This window comes from Chelon labrosus (genome assembly GCF_963514085.1).
Source record: "Chelon labrosus genome assembly, chromosome: 3".
NCBI classification, from domain to species: Eukaryota; Metazoa; Chordata; class Actinopteri; order Mugiliformes; family Mugilidae; genus Chelon; species Chelon labrosus.
Genome location: NC_140339.1, coordinates 9,821,206 through 9,835,851, shown reverse-complemented (window position 1 = coordinate 9,835,851; position 14,646 = coordinate 9,821,206). Strand labels below are relative to the sequence as shown.

Here is a 14,646-nt window from a genome sequence, read left to right as displayed (position 1 = left end):
TGATGCAATGGTGTGATTAGATTCAGAAAAAAAGTCACCAAAATTGACTATTATTTTCAAAAAATGCAGAAGATATGAATCCACATAGCAGGTGCAATCCAGTTTTGAGATGGTGTGAGTGTAATGCCAACCTGACATAACTTCCCGAGTTACTTCTCCAAATGTCCTCATCAATCCTTTTTTCTAGCTTTCCTGCTTGCATGAAAGTATATTGGTGTTTTTGTCTTTCTTCACGCAGCTCCTGCGGATGTTCTTCCGGCAGCAGGATGAGCTGCGGCGGCTGAAGGAGGAGCTGACCACCAAGGATGTGCGAATACGCCAGTTGGAGCTGGAGCTCAACAACCTGAAGAACGTTAGCCCCAACAACGTCTGACCTCTCAGCCTTCTGGACTGGCAAAGCTGCTTCCTTTGCCCCCCTCAATATTTCTGACCTCCAACAAGCTTCTGAGCCCTCCCACCCTGCTTTTTTGATATACCACATGATATCATAACTTCATTCCTGCAGCCCTGCATATGCACACAATAAGATGCTAACTGTTGGATTATGTCTTAACTGATGCAATTACTGGAATATTGTAGTGGAGACCGGTCAGGGGTTGCCACTTTAACATTGAAGAGATGATAGGGAAAAATTAGAGATCAAGTCCGTTTTTATAAATTGATATTATTAAGTGTAATGACCACTTCTTGAATATTTTCAGCCACACCGCCTCGGTATTTGTCTTATTATGCCTGCCCTACTGTCCATGTGGCAATGCCTTGATTGCCTTGCAACAGTCCCCAGACTCTGGAGGATAAAAAAGACTACCACTGGCTCCTGTTTTTCTTTCCCAATGCCTTAGTCCCTGCTGCAGACCCACTTTGCAGCGAGCTGCAACATCATGTCAAAATGGAGGACGTGAAGTAGTTCTGCACCTTTCAGACGAGGAGAGTTCTGCAGACACGGGATCTTGTTTTTCACAAAGCTGCTCATCCTGTAACTTTTTTTTTCTCAGATACAAATATTGGCTATAAATTTACTCCACTGACACGTAGATCCCCTAAATGCAGTTTTTATTCCCAATGATAGCAGTAATTTTAGTCTTTATTTAAATAGTGGGAAAGCAGCAGAGGAGACGTGGAAGCACGGCTGGAAAACTTGTGTAACTAGAATAGTCTCAAGGGCAGATTTGCTGATTGCTTCTGGTTTTTAGGGCTAATCTTGAGGATGGGGGGGGGGTGTTAATGTATATTTGCTTCTATTTATTTCTCACCTCTTACCCTTTAAGATAATAACATGGATACTTGTTAATCCCACTGTTTTTGTACGATGTGGTCACGCAAGTGATGATTGTGACGCTTGATTTTGGTTTTGCTGAGTGTTTCTGACTGAAAAGGTTTTAGATCTTTGACGCATAACTTCAGATAAGTTACGAAGCTATTGCCTACTCCTGACAGAACAAACCGTAACAATTGCCATCCTTTTACATTTAAACTAGTAGTATATTACCATTACTGAGACGTGTATGCCTGTAGATGTGTTGCTCTTAGGACTTAAGGTCGATTGCCTCTCCTCTCCTCCACGTGTACCATCAACAGACTTAAATGCATCTTTATAAAAAAATAGACTGTTTTCCTCCAGCTTTATATTTAAGAGACATGAATTAAGTAACATTTAATTGGGACTATTAGAACAGCAAAGTTACCAGGAAGATACTGTGAATGTGTCGTTAAGTCATCAGTTTCAATCATCATATAACTGAGTCTGCTGTAGGAGGGGTTTAAGAAAAGTAAAAAGATGAATCCAATACATGCGTGGAACAATGTAATTTGTAAGTAACAAGTATGTTAAGGACTGAAGGTCGTAGTAGTGACATTATAGGTGCAAAGCTTAGCTTAGCTAAGCTTAGCTTCAGTTAAACTAATCAATGGTTAACCACATGTATGATGTATGTTTCTTGCAGGTAAAAATGAAAGGTTGCACTGAAGGTAGACAGTGGGAAAAGGATCTTCCAGATAGATGAGCAGCAGAGAAAGACATGGAGCGAGAGTTTCAGGGCCTTTGACGTAGGTAACTGGGGACTTAAATCAGCCTCTTAAATGTTTGCTTCAGGATAACAAGGCAGAAATGCTCTTATGCTTTTAAAATATCTCTTTAAATGGCATTTAAGATGGCAGAACTCCAGATTTGTCTGGTCTCTGAACCTTTAGGGAATCAAATAAACCCCGGCTTAAATTTGCTCAATCTTTTGGTAGTATTGTGGGTCTATACTGAACATTTAATATGATCTGTTTTGTGAAAAGTTCTTCCTGGATTGATTGATTGTCTGTGTGAAAAATGAAAGACTCATCGCCATCGATACCTGGAAACCTGTCGACACATTTCGACTTTACTGCTGCTGCACAAGGACCACAAACGTCAAAAACATATATAAAAGGGATTTATTGAAGTGAATGGGAGGGAAAAAAAAGAAACAGAATTTGGCTGATGACAGTGGATTTAACATAGAGTGAAAAATCACTGAGGTAGGCCAATTTGACCATTGCGTACACTAGAGAAAACAAAGTCCAAATAACTGACCGTTTTCCAGAGTTTACACTTTGAAACAAATAAATTTTCAATGCACATAAGTTGCGGTTGTAACCTCCATTTATATCAAGCACTTCTCTACACTACCACCACAAATTCAAACGTTGCCACCTGTGTGTCACGGAAAAGAACATGGAAAATAATGAGCTCTGATGTTCTCTTTATGGAAAGATTATGCATACAAAGTTATGTTCAAATTCAAGAAATTTCACACTGCGTATTTTTAGAATAAAGCAGCATACATATTTAATATCTTATTACAATTCATAGTTTCACCTCAGTTGTCTGTTCAATGTCTGCCGTCATCAAAGAGAATACAAAAAAATAGATTTGGTCATTATTTACAAGAACACGTAATTTCCGAACTATCAAAGCTGAGGGTTTGAGGAGGAGGAGCAGCTTTGACAAGGGCAGACATTTTTTTGCTATGATTTAAAAATATGCCCTGCGAGGGTCACACTGTGCATGTTCAGACACAAGTTTCACACCAGGACAGCAGAGAGTATTGGCATACTGGTGACACTACAAACACATAACTTACATTTAAAAAATAAAAATAAAATACAATGCAGAAAAAAAAAAACAAGTTTAAGACAAGGAGAGGACAGCCATACATGAAATCCAGTAGTTGACTTTAAAATGTATTAGACATGCACTCTTTTTTTGTTTCATTTTGTTGTTTTTTTAACTTTTGAAGGAGGGGGGGTCTTAAAATACATCAGAAACTGGTCTTACACAAAACGGTGAGAAAACAAAAACATTTCTCAAAAAAGGTTTTTTATCTTTGCTAATATTTGATATTACAAAACTGGTGTCCACAGAGCCGTTAAAAGTGGACCGTAAAGACTGGAACACAGGAGCATCAAAGGTACAGAAATTTTACTTTTTTTTTTTCCTTTTCCTCCAGGAAACCCCGTCTGTCTACCTGACTGGCCGATAACAAAAAGCACTCCTACTGCAATATGAAACTGGGGCGGGGCGGGGCGGGGGGAAAATACATGGGGTTGTTGGGAGATACGAGTTTAAAACAGTTCACAACTTAGCTTCGAGAGGATTCTCAATCGTCTTCGTCCTCCTCCCCTTCTTCATCCAGTTCCCTTTTTCTCTTCTGACCTCGCTCCTCTTCTACAAAACGGGACAAATTTAGAGACACAAATGAACATTTACAGCAAAGAAATAAGGTGTCTCACACAATAGATAATGGAGATTATTGTCCAAAATCCATCCTATATACCAGTTATATTATAAATTATACACTGCCTGGCCAAAAAAAGGGTTGCACTCTCTAATATTTCGTTGGACTGCCTTTAGCTTTGATTACAGCTCGCATTCACTGTGGCATTGTTTCAATAAGCTTCTGCAACGTCACCAGATTTATTTCCATCCAGTGTTGCATCAATTTTCCACCAAGATCTTGTATTGATGATGTAAGAATCTGACCACTGCGCAAAGCCTTCTCCAGCACATCCCAAAGATTCTCAATGGGGTTAAGGTCTGGACTCTGTGGTGGCCAATCCATGTGTGAAAATGATGTCTCATGCTCCCTGAACCACTCTTTCGCAATTTGAGCCCCATGAATCCTGACATTGTCATCTTGGAATATGCCCGTGAACATCAGGGAAGAAAAAAATCCATTGATGGAATAACCTGGTCATTCAGTATATTCAGGTAGTCAGCTGACCTCATTCATTGTCCACATAATGTTGCTGAACCTAGACCTGACCAACTGCAGCAAACCCCAGATCATAGCACTGCCCCCACAGACTTGTACAGTAGGCACTAGGCATGGTGGGTGCATCACTTCATCTGCCTCTCTTCTTACCCTGATGCCCCCATCACTCTGAAACAGGGTAAATCTGGACTCATCAGACCACATGACCTTCTTCCATTGCTCCAGAGTCTAATCTTTATGCTCCCTAGAAAATTGAAGCCTTTTTTTTCCAGTTAGCCTCACTGATTAGTGGTTTTCTTCAGGCTGCACAGCTGTTCAGTTGAGGTTAAATAACTTGTTGCCAGCTGAAAGATAATTACCCATGCAGCACTTATCCAATAGGAGGCTCGTACCTATTTGCTTAGTTAAATAAAGGTGGCGACTTGGCAGTGTATATTATACTTCTTGATTCTCACTAGAGAGAAACATAAATGGGACCAAGTCATTGTTTATGTAAGTCAATATTAAGTCAGATCTCAAGTACTAAACAAAGCTGAAATGCAGACAACTTGACTTGTACGAGTTTTCTTGAAGACGTTTCAGAAGAAGCTTGAACGAGTGATGAAACATCATCTTCAAAAGTTCATCTTCAATAAAATTCAAACAAGTCCAGTTGCCTTTGTTTGTTTCATTGTGAACTTAAGAGTTTTGTCCTACACAAATCATGTAATGCAGCTTTCAGCAAATCCCACAAAGCCACGGAAACCGGTACGCCAATTTGTGGTATACCAACAACACAGTTTATTATAAATATTGTGTTATTCACTTCACCTGTCATCATAATGTTCTGGCTGATCAGTGTTTATATATTGTATGGAGTAGGGAAACAGATTTGACAGGCTCACCTTCATCATCCTCGTCGTCAACCTCTCTGTCGTTCAGATCTTCTTCCTCTTCCTCCTTAAGATAAAAGACATAATACAGTTACTTCAAACATTTCTAATTTAAAAAAATTGCAATCTCATTTAGCCTTGTCCTACCTCTGCACTGAGATCCTCCTCTTCCTCATCTTCATTCTCCTCTTCATCCTCCTCGCCTTCTTCCTCCTCCTCGTCTCCCGGTGCTGCATCTTCGTCATACTCTTCCTCGTCTACATCTGGTTACAAGTAGTCGGTGGTTAATTATTTGCCAACATTACAAAGTTTGAAGAGAAGATGCAGGGAAACGGTCCAACTCACCGTCCTCGTCGTCATCATCGTCATCCAAGCCCTCTGCGTACACCTCGGCGTCGGAGTCCGGCGCCTCTTTGTCGTCTTTGTCGTACCCGTCCAGGTACGTGAGCTGGGGTAATAGCTTGAACACGTTGTCTCTGTATTCGTTCAGGTTTGTCACTTCACAGTTAAACAGATCTAGACTCTTCAGGGTCCCCAACTCTTTCTGTCAAAAGAAAAAATGAAGTCTGATGAACAAAACGTCCGGCTGCTTTGTATTTTTTTTCCCAAAGTACTTTGGGGTCTCACTCACCAGCGGTTCTATTGTGCTGAGGTCTTTAATCTTGTTGCCACTGAGATTGAGATGCGTTAGGTTGGGACACTTATCTGCCAGAACTTCCAACCCTCCTGAGATCCTGTTATCGCTGAGTTCAAGCTGTTGATCAATTAAACAATCAAAATGTGGAAAAGCCCAAAGTTGTACTCGTGTGTTGCGTGGGAAGAAAAACACCCACCTTTTTGAGTTTATTTAGCTTCGGCAAATGGGCAACTGTTGTCAGACCAACGTTGATTGTGCTTAGGAATTCCAGCTCCTCAAATTCGTCCGTTAGACCCTCGATCTTGCCTTCATTTGAGCGACAGTTGTCTAGCACAAGTTCTTTGACCTGTAGGACAAACAAATACATCTGGTCGGCATTTGTCAAATATGAGAAGTCACACAATGTAAAAAGGTCGAACACAGAGCAGAAGTATTTTTAATTTTCTGTCTGAATACGGACTGATTAGGCTAAAAAGAAATCTTGGGACAAATAACAATAGCTGCCTAATTTAGCTACCTCAATCAATTCAGACCTGCACTAATAACCATTTAAACACTTGATGTGATAATTTCGCTCCTCTTGGAACAAATCCAGCTTTTCTGAGCACCTTTGCCCCAACATCGGGTGATTTCTGGGAGGGACAGAAACACGAAACGAGTTGTTCAAACTAATCTTTGAACGGATGTACAAACCCAGAATCAATGTGAGCAGCAATGCTGAAAAATCTCAGTCCACCAAACCCACGTTGCTTGTGTCAGAAAAGTTTTATTCTGACTGATATACTGAGACACGTACACACTGTTGATGACTTCTATAGGCCTTTATTCCTAATGATGTTCAATTAGACTTTGGGCAATGTAGCCAGCAACTCCGTTCGTGGACTTTTCCTGCTTAGTCTTCTTATTTTAAATAGTTCTTAAGCAAATCAACAAAAGAGGATTTCTTTTAAAACCATATTGGCAGTCGACGTGGCTTACGATCAGCACTTTGCAACCTTTCTCTTCCACTCAGAGAGATATTGTACTTGTACAACGCATTTACATGACCACACTGACTTTAGTTATTTTTTTGTAAATACTAATTTTAAATATAATCCATTACAAAAATGTCCAGTCCTGCACATCGACATTTACATCAAAAATGTACAGTATATTTAATTATATAAATGGGTTATATAACACTGATTATGTTGTGATTTAAATATCAATAAAAGCAATGTAAATAAGATCTAACAGAATGCCAGTATACACTCACTTGCCAGTTTATTAGGAACACTATTGAAAACAAATATACCCTAATATAACAGTTCTGCACTAAATCTTAGCTTCAGGAAGGTTAAGTTATTCTGCATTTGTTGTACTTTTTTAGTACTTTCATTATGTTTTTATTATTTTGACAAACACATATAATTAGTGGGCTAGACTACATAACAGAAACACTTTCAATATGGTTTAACAACACCACAAACTACATCTTCCAAAGTGATCACACAGTTGAATCGCCACCTTTCTGACACCGTTTCAACATAAACTGAACATTATAACACTCATTAAGTGTTATAATTTAATGAGCAGTCCGATTTAGAGCCGGACTGTTCACTAGTGTCCCTAATGTTTTGGGCAGTCCTATCTTTTTTTTCCCCCAGTGTACAGTATGAGTATAAGCTGCGCATTGATATTTAAATATCAGGGTGATATGCGGTCACAGGTGCGCCGTTATCGGACATTTCACCTCGGCCTCGAACGTGACTCAGCCAATCAGCGGCGAGGACCGGAACTATATTCTTTGGAGAAAAAAAAATAAATAAATAAAAAAAATAAACTGTCCATCAATATTCAGTGGTCAGCGCACATATCGCGATGCAATGGCGCCGCTTCCGTTACGTAAATATCACATTCAGCTACTTTTATTCGGTAGAAACAGACAAAGCAGGGCGGCTGCGGGGGTTTTTGTTTGACCGGTGACCGAGCTGAAGTGTAATATGAGCGGCGCATTAGTCAAAACAAAGTGGGAGCCAAGCAGACCTACGAGTCGTGCACAGGGTCATTTGTGAGTAGGAGGGGCCGCTAAAGCCGATTAGATAGCTGCCAGGCAAACGTTTTCATTGTTGCTTGTGCTAAACAGTCGCCGATTGGAGTGACGGCGAGTATATTCTTCAATTATTAAGAAGGTATGATGAATGGTTCGTCGTTTGTGTCGAATAAACGGGAGGTTTTCGGTGTATTTCCAATTGCCTTTGTTTCTCGGTAAAATGGCGGCGTGTCCTAGTTCCGAGGGGGGGAGAGAGAACTGGAGCAACGGCTGCGCTGCTCCACAAAAAGAAATACGTTTCTGTTTTAATTAGTTGCCTCCGTGTCGAAAAACGACAAGCCCCCGATTAAAAACGACGGGTTAATAACGACGCGGTTTGTGTCCCGTCCCTGCGTGTTTCTCGACCCCCTCCCCACCACCACCACCACCCCCCTCCTCCTCTGAGCTTTGGTGGCCGCTAACGGTCCACACCAACGCCGCTTTATTTCGGCCATCTGTGCGTACCGTGGCGGCTCCAGTTGGAGGGCTGCGGGCTCCGCGCTTTGAACGCACTTCCCGCAGAAATAATAAAAGCACCCGAGCTGGACGGTCCGAGTAAACTAAACGTTGCAGGAAGGAGGCGATAATTCCAGGCGGTGATCTTTACGCATCACTGATAATTTCTTTTGAGTATCCGCATCCTTAACGCGCCAAGTGCGTAAAAATGTTAAGCCTTTCCCCCCCTCTAGTCAAAGCATGCGAGACAGCACACAAAACAAGCGGCGACTAACAACAACACGGATGCATTTGTGGATCAAAAGTTACAAATATGGCTTCTCATGCCGCTTGCCTTGTTTATTACCAAAAAAAAAAAAAAAAAAAAGCTGTGCTGCATTCTCAAACTGCACATCAAAACCGCGGAGCTGGAGCAGCACACAAAAAGTTCCTGCAGCACCTGCCCACTGTAAACACGACGGCAAAGCAACACCGTGAGCCGACGTCTCCATCAGCCTTTTAAACTTGCAAGAAACTTTGTGTCCCCACGCCAAGGCATCACACGGAATATTCTCCATTAGCTGAAGAGAGTGAAGCGTCAACAAGCGAAGACGTGAGGTCCAACTTACATCTGACGGAGTGCGGTTCCGCAACTCTAGGTGAATTCTTTTCTTCATGTCCATCCTGGATCGGCGCGCCCGCGACACGATACACACTTTTAATAATTACTGCAAATGCAACTACCACCTCCGGAGCAGACTGCTGTTGTTCATTCAAACTTGATCCGCTCGGTGGGCGGGAGCAGGGCGCAGGATTGTCGTCACCGCCGGCCAATGGGACGCGAGAAATAAAGAGGGAACGGATTTACAGACGCTCCGGCCAATGGAGCCGCCCTTATAAAACTGGGTGGGGTTTTGTTGTCGAAGTTTGGTTGTTTGTTAACTTAAGTTTACATGGAAATACTATTAACTGTAATGTTTTACACTGAGCGCCATCAATGCGTAACCATCACAAATAAACCCTCCACCTATGCCGAAGTCCGTGTGTTGGAGCTGTTGGGTTTTATTTGTTTCTTTTCACAACATGCACGTAATACATTTATTCATATATTCATGAAGCAAAATAATAAAACACATCCTACAAGGACATGCAAGGAAAGAAAGACAAAACTGAGGAATGATAGGGGTGAAATTAATAAATTACAGAAAATTACACTAAAATATGAGTGAAATACACAAAAATTGGCAAAAATATACAAAATTGACATTTTTTTCTGATAACTCCCATAATAAATATGTTAAAATATTCATAAAATAGGAACTAAAATAATTATAAAAACACATCCTACATGCACATGAAAAAAATAAAAAAAATCAACATCAAATAGTAGCCTACATAACACAAACAAACCTCAAATTTGAAGAATGTCATAAGACTATGAAAACCAAAATACCAGACATTTACACACAATATGAGAAAATTTATAAAAAATGCTATATTTCATAGAAAACTAGGGTGATGACGGTCATAATCCATGTGTTCCAATGCTCCTAAAACATTGAACACGGACATGCAGGTAAAGAAAGAAAATTAATGGTATATAACAAGGGGAAATTAAACAAAATAAAAACAATAAGGTGAAATTAAAGTTACACAACGATATGGAGAAAATAAAATGACCAGTTTTCCTGGTAACTCCCATAATAAATGTGTTCCATTATCATAGAACTAAAACTGAAGGATAACATGGGTCAATTACATTAAAATATGAAAAAATACACAAATTATGTAAAATATTGAGTTGCATAATATGATGACAAGATTGTATAATATAAAAAATACATAAAGTCCAGAAGTTGTCATACAGAAGACATACATACAGCCAAAATAATGAGAAAATCATCCTACATGGGACATGGATTTGAAGAGAAAAAAAATAGTATATAACACATACAAAACTATGAACAATGATGAGGGAAAAATACAGAAAATCTGTATATTAAAAAGGCCTAGTACACAAAACCACAGCAACCAAAAAAAAAATGATTTCACTTCTATCATGCACAGAAAGAAAAAACTGTTGAGCAAGACACTCCAAACAAATAAACTCATTCATTTGTGCAGTCAGCTCTCCATTGAGTAACAAGATAAACGATTAGCTCAGTCTGAGGCTGTATAGAGCTTCTCCACAAGAGGGAGGCAAAGCCACAAGTCTGGAGCAAGAGATCAACAGCAGGTTGTTGAAATCATCATTTTCAGCTGAACTCTTAATACAACTTCTTTGTTTAACTGGTCCAGAGTAGCTGCAAACACCCAGAGAGTAAATTAAAACCAACAGGAAATGATGGACTATATTAGCTTAAGTGAAGCTTTTGTCTTCCAAATGTAAAATACATGTTTGTGAGGAGGGAGGACCGTTTGACTTGTGTGATAAATAATGTGCATTCTCGTGATAAGAAGAAGACGTCAGCCAGTAACGGTCTGCATTGGTCTTGCCAGCCTCTGAGACAGTTGTACTTCTCCTCTCTGCTCATAGTACAAGTCAAACACAGACTAGTGTCGAACAAGCTGCATGTGGTTAATGAAGCTAATCTTGACGACAGGGAAGTGCAGCCATTTAACTTATTAATCTTTCATTAATTTGGCATAAAGGCAAAGTCGTTAGAAAACATGACTGTGTCTACTTCACCAAGACAAAGTCTACGACTAATAGAGGTGTAATCTGTTTAATGCAGTTTAATTATTACTAAATACTGAGTGAACAGTGAATTAAAGAGCCATCATTGGGAATCACTGGGATGTAGAACGACAACAAGGGAATAAAAGATTACCTCAAAGAGGAGCAAAAATGACTCCAAAGGAATTTATAATAAGTACCAGCAGAAATAGTTGCAAACCACGTGTTCTCTTGCACTAGGGTAACACTCGCTGCCACAGAGTCAAAATGGTTTAGGGACAGGGGCTTGAAAGCTAAGGTTCTTTTCACTGCTCAAATGTTTTTGGAGCATAAAAAGTCTGCCGTTGAGTGTAATCAGTTATCACTTTGTTTACTGCTCATTGATAGAAAAGCCAATAACTGAAATGTGTATGCTTATAGTACTACTACTTTTAGTAAAACTGCAGATGGCCGGAGTCTATCTGAGCTGGTATCGGACAGGACGCTCATTTTGTGTCCTGTCATTAATCTTTCTGTTATTTTGACATGTACCACCTTCCTAAGCATCGTTGCATACACCCTTTCACTGAAATCGTATAACCCGATCACGGTGGCCTCTTTAAGCAGGATAATGCTCCCCGTCCTGTGTTTGAGAAACACATCCATGAGTTTAAGGTACTGACTTCCCAAATTCGCCAGATGTCGGTCCAATCTATCATCTGTGTGACGTGCTGGACAAACAAATCCCAACCACGGAGGCCCCACCTTGCAACCTGCAGGACTTAAATGATCTGCTGCTAGGGCCTTGGTGCTAGACACCACAGCACACCTTCAGAGGTCTAGTGGAGTCCATGACTTGATGGGTCAGAGGTGCCAGGCCGACCTACACACTGTTAGGCAGGTGGATGTAATGTTATCACTAAGTAGTGTATATTGTAAAGTCTTCTTGTTAAGTAAGGCCTTTATACTCTCACACATTTGCCCCAGCATGGCTAGACAAGCACAGGTGTTACTAATAACATTAATGATGGCTCCGCTATATTCAAGTGTCCCAGTGAAGCATCCATCAATTATCTCTACAGCTGTCGCAGGGGGCTGGAGCCTATCCCAGCTGTCATTGGGTGAGAAGTGTGTCACAGAGCTAACACAACGAGACAAACAAGCATTCACACTCACGTCCGCACCAACGGCCAATTTTATAATCACTAGTTATCACTAGTAACATCCAGAAATAGTCACAAAACACCTGCAGAGAAGACAAAGAGACATAAATAAACACAAAGAGATGTAGAATCACCACATAAAAATGTATAATGACCCCAATAACCAGGCCTAATGAACTCAAGGAGACCTAAAATGATCATAAAGAGAACTGAAATTACCACAAAGCAACATAAAATGCACACAAAGATGAGTCTGATAACCTCTAACACAAGCAAAATAACCCCGTAGACATTTAAATGACCCCAAAGAGTAAAAAATGATCAGTGAGAGAAGTAAAGCAACCACAAACAGATGTAACCAGACAGCAAGGAGACATAAAATAAACACTGGGATGTAGCGTGACCACAAAGCAACGTAAAACGGCAACAAAGAGACTTAAAACAAACACAATGATGTAAAATAACCACAGAGAGGTCTAACCTGACAGCAGAGAGATGTAAAACAGCCAATAAGATTTGTTAAATAACCTAAAGAACAAGCACCACAGAGACAAAAATAATAATAATAATAATAAGAAGAAGAAGTATGCAAATATGCATCTTTGCATGATGGAAATATTAGACTTTTTCTAGTTAATCAGTCTGATATGATTAGCATTCTTATAATCCTTTCTCAAAATAGTATTTCTGAGGGACACTGAAGTCTGGCAGCACAGTGTGACCTTATACTGACTGAGTGGAGAGTGTGAGGTAAGGAACCTGCCACTAGAGGGCGACAGAGTCGTTTTCCAACCTGTCTAGATGAGATAAGATAGGTTTTGTTTGTCACACGCACAGTTATATATAGTGCAATGCACAGTGAAATGTACCTGCGGCCAGTAGTAAAAAAGTAATACAGAAAAATAAAATTAAAGGGTGGTAGCTCGTGTATACATTTAGGTCCGGTTAAGGCTCAGAGTTGAGCAGATGGATGGCAAGTGGAGTAGATAATGATGATCGACATGATGACAGTAGGGAGAAGACAGAGTGTCCGGGGTGACTGGGCTGTTCCAGGATCTTCTTGGCCTTTATCCTGCAACGCTTTGTATAAATGTCCTGCAGGATGGGGAGGGAGGTTCTGATGGTCCGCTCCGCTGAACGGACCACCCTTTAAAGGGCCAGGAAGTCCTGCCTGGTGCAATTTCACATCCAGGTGGTGATGCTCCCACAACAAGATGCTCTCTATGGTGCAGGTGTAAAAGTTCCTGAGCACCTTGAGAGGGAGCTTAAAGTCTTCTGAGGCGTCTAAGGAGGTATAGATGCTGTCTGGCCTTCTTCACGATGGTGTTCAGGTGATGAGTCCATGACAGGTCCTTAGTATCTGAAAGTGTTCACTCTTTCCATCTCAGAGCCGCTGATGCAAGTCCCTCTGCTGTTTCCTGTTGAAGTCCACTATCGGCTCCTTTGTTTTCCTGTCTGACTTCTAGACACATTTGGATGCCACTAATATTTTCAGAACAGACATATTTTTGTACTTGGATCATTTATAAAATTAAGAACATGTCATGTTCGCACTATAAAACAAATTCTGCCATTCTAGATGTTTTCTACAACATTGTCTAAACTATGCTGGATGTTTCTGTACATTTATTTGTTTTTATATCATTATAAATAGCTCAAATGTATTCAGTTTTAAATTCAGCTTGAAATTGATAACTGGGTAAAACTGATCCGTAGTAGAAACAAAAGCAACGATACTCAGACTGTGTTTATGTTAGTCTCTGTATGTTTTACAAATGACTGTCAAGATTCAAGATCAGCGGCACAGTGGTGTGGTGGTTAGAACTGATGCCTCACAGCAAGAAGGTTCTGGGTTCGAATCCAGGCCGACTGAGGCCTTTCTGTGTGAAACTGAAATGTAAACATAAATGTGACATATAGGCATTTGTGCAGGTGATGTGTATTTGCATATTTGTTTTAGTAAGTAAACCACCGCTTCACTTTTATACTGAAACCTTCAGATTCGCATTCACAGGTTTTAAAAACATCCAGTTGTGCTCCGTCACCCACTTCCTAAAACTGTCCAGCCTGTTCAGGTTCCAACACATGCTGAAAAGAGTTTAGATGTGTGTGCTGCATTTTTCATTTGCTTCTGATTCACTCATTTTGCTGACTCATTTGAACTCTTCTCAGGACTGTGTGGACATGTCCAGACTGAGGCCAAGGAGAAGACATGTTGACATGTCACAATAGGAAAAGTAGAGTTGGAAAAAAATGTCTGTGAGCTCAGTCAGATTACTAGATCAAATAAAAGTTGTATGTTTTACTGGAGGCAGCATGGTCGTGGGCACTGCCTGCCTCCTCAAAGCAACAAAGTTCTGGGTTTGAACCCTTCTGGAGTCTTGAATGTTCTCCTTGTCTGCATGGGTTTTGTCCAGTGGCTTCGGCTTCATCCCATAATTTAGAATCTGTTATATGTGATTCTAAATTGTCTGTAGGTGTAGCATGTTATTGGTTGTTTGTCTCTCTATGTTAGCCCTGTGATACTGGCAACCTGTCCAGAATGCCAGCTGGGATGAGATCCAGCCTCCA

The 14,646-nt window shown here is 40.5% G+C and overlaps 2 protein-coding genes across 4 annotated transcripts in view; one reads left to right on the top strand and one right to left on the bottom strand.

The window, feature by feature from the left end:
- Window positions 1-2,226, top strand: part of coro2ba (coronin, actin binding protein, 2Ba) — a 44,078-nt gene extending 41,852 nt beyond the window's left edge. For all 3 annotated transcript variants that reach the window (XM_084541640.1, XM_084541642.1, XM_084541641.1), the window contains exon 12: window positions 239-2,226. In XM_084541640.1, the coding sequence (XP_084397766.1) occupies window positions 239-373 (135 nt within the window). In that variant the 3' untranslated portion in view covers window positions 374-2,226. The remainder of the gene's footprint in view (window positions 1-238) is intronic.
- Window positions 469-9,538, bottom strand: anp32a (acidic (leucine-rich) nuclear phosphoprotein 32 family, member A). Its single transcript, XM_084541643.1, has 7 exons — window positions 8,886-9,538; window positions 5,947-6,096; window positions 5,745-5,867; window positions 5,459-5,657; window positions 5,261-5,376; window positions 5,126-5,180; window positions 469-3,694 (listed from the first exon to the last, which is right to left on the bottom strand). Exons 1-7 carry the CDS (start codon window positions 8,937-8,939, stop codon window positions 3,627-3,629), a joined length of 765 nt encoding a protein of 254 aa, XP_084397769.1. The 5' UTR covers window positions 8,940-9,538; the 3' UTR covers window positions 469-3,626.
- Window positions 9,539-14,646: the final 5,108 nt, after the last annotated feature.

What these genes read in the sequence shown, in the direction of transcription:
- anp32a (XM_084541643.1), bottom strand. Translation starts at nt 8,939, where the DNA reads ATGGACATGAAGAAAAGAATTCACCTAGAGTTGCGGAACCGCACTCCG. An exon ending in GGAACCGCACTCCGTCAGAT is followed by an intron (nt 6,097 to 8,885) that starts GTAAGTTGGACC and finishes TTTGTCCTACAG; the next exon opens with GTCAAAGAACTTGTGCTAGA. An exon ending in TCAGCACAATAGAACCGCTG is followed by an intron (nt 5,658 to 5,744) that starts GTGAGTGAGACC and finishes TTCTTTTGACAG; the next exon opens with AAAGAGTTGGGGACCCTGAA.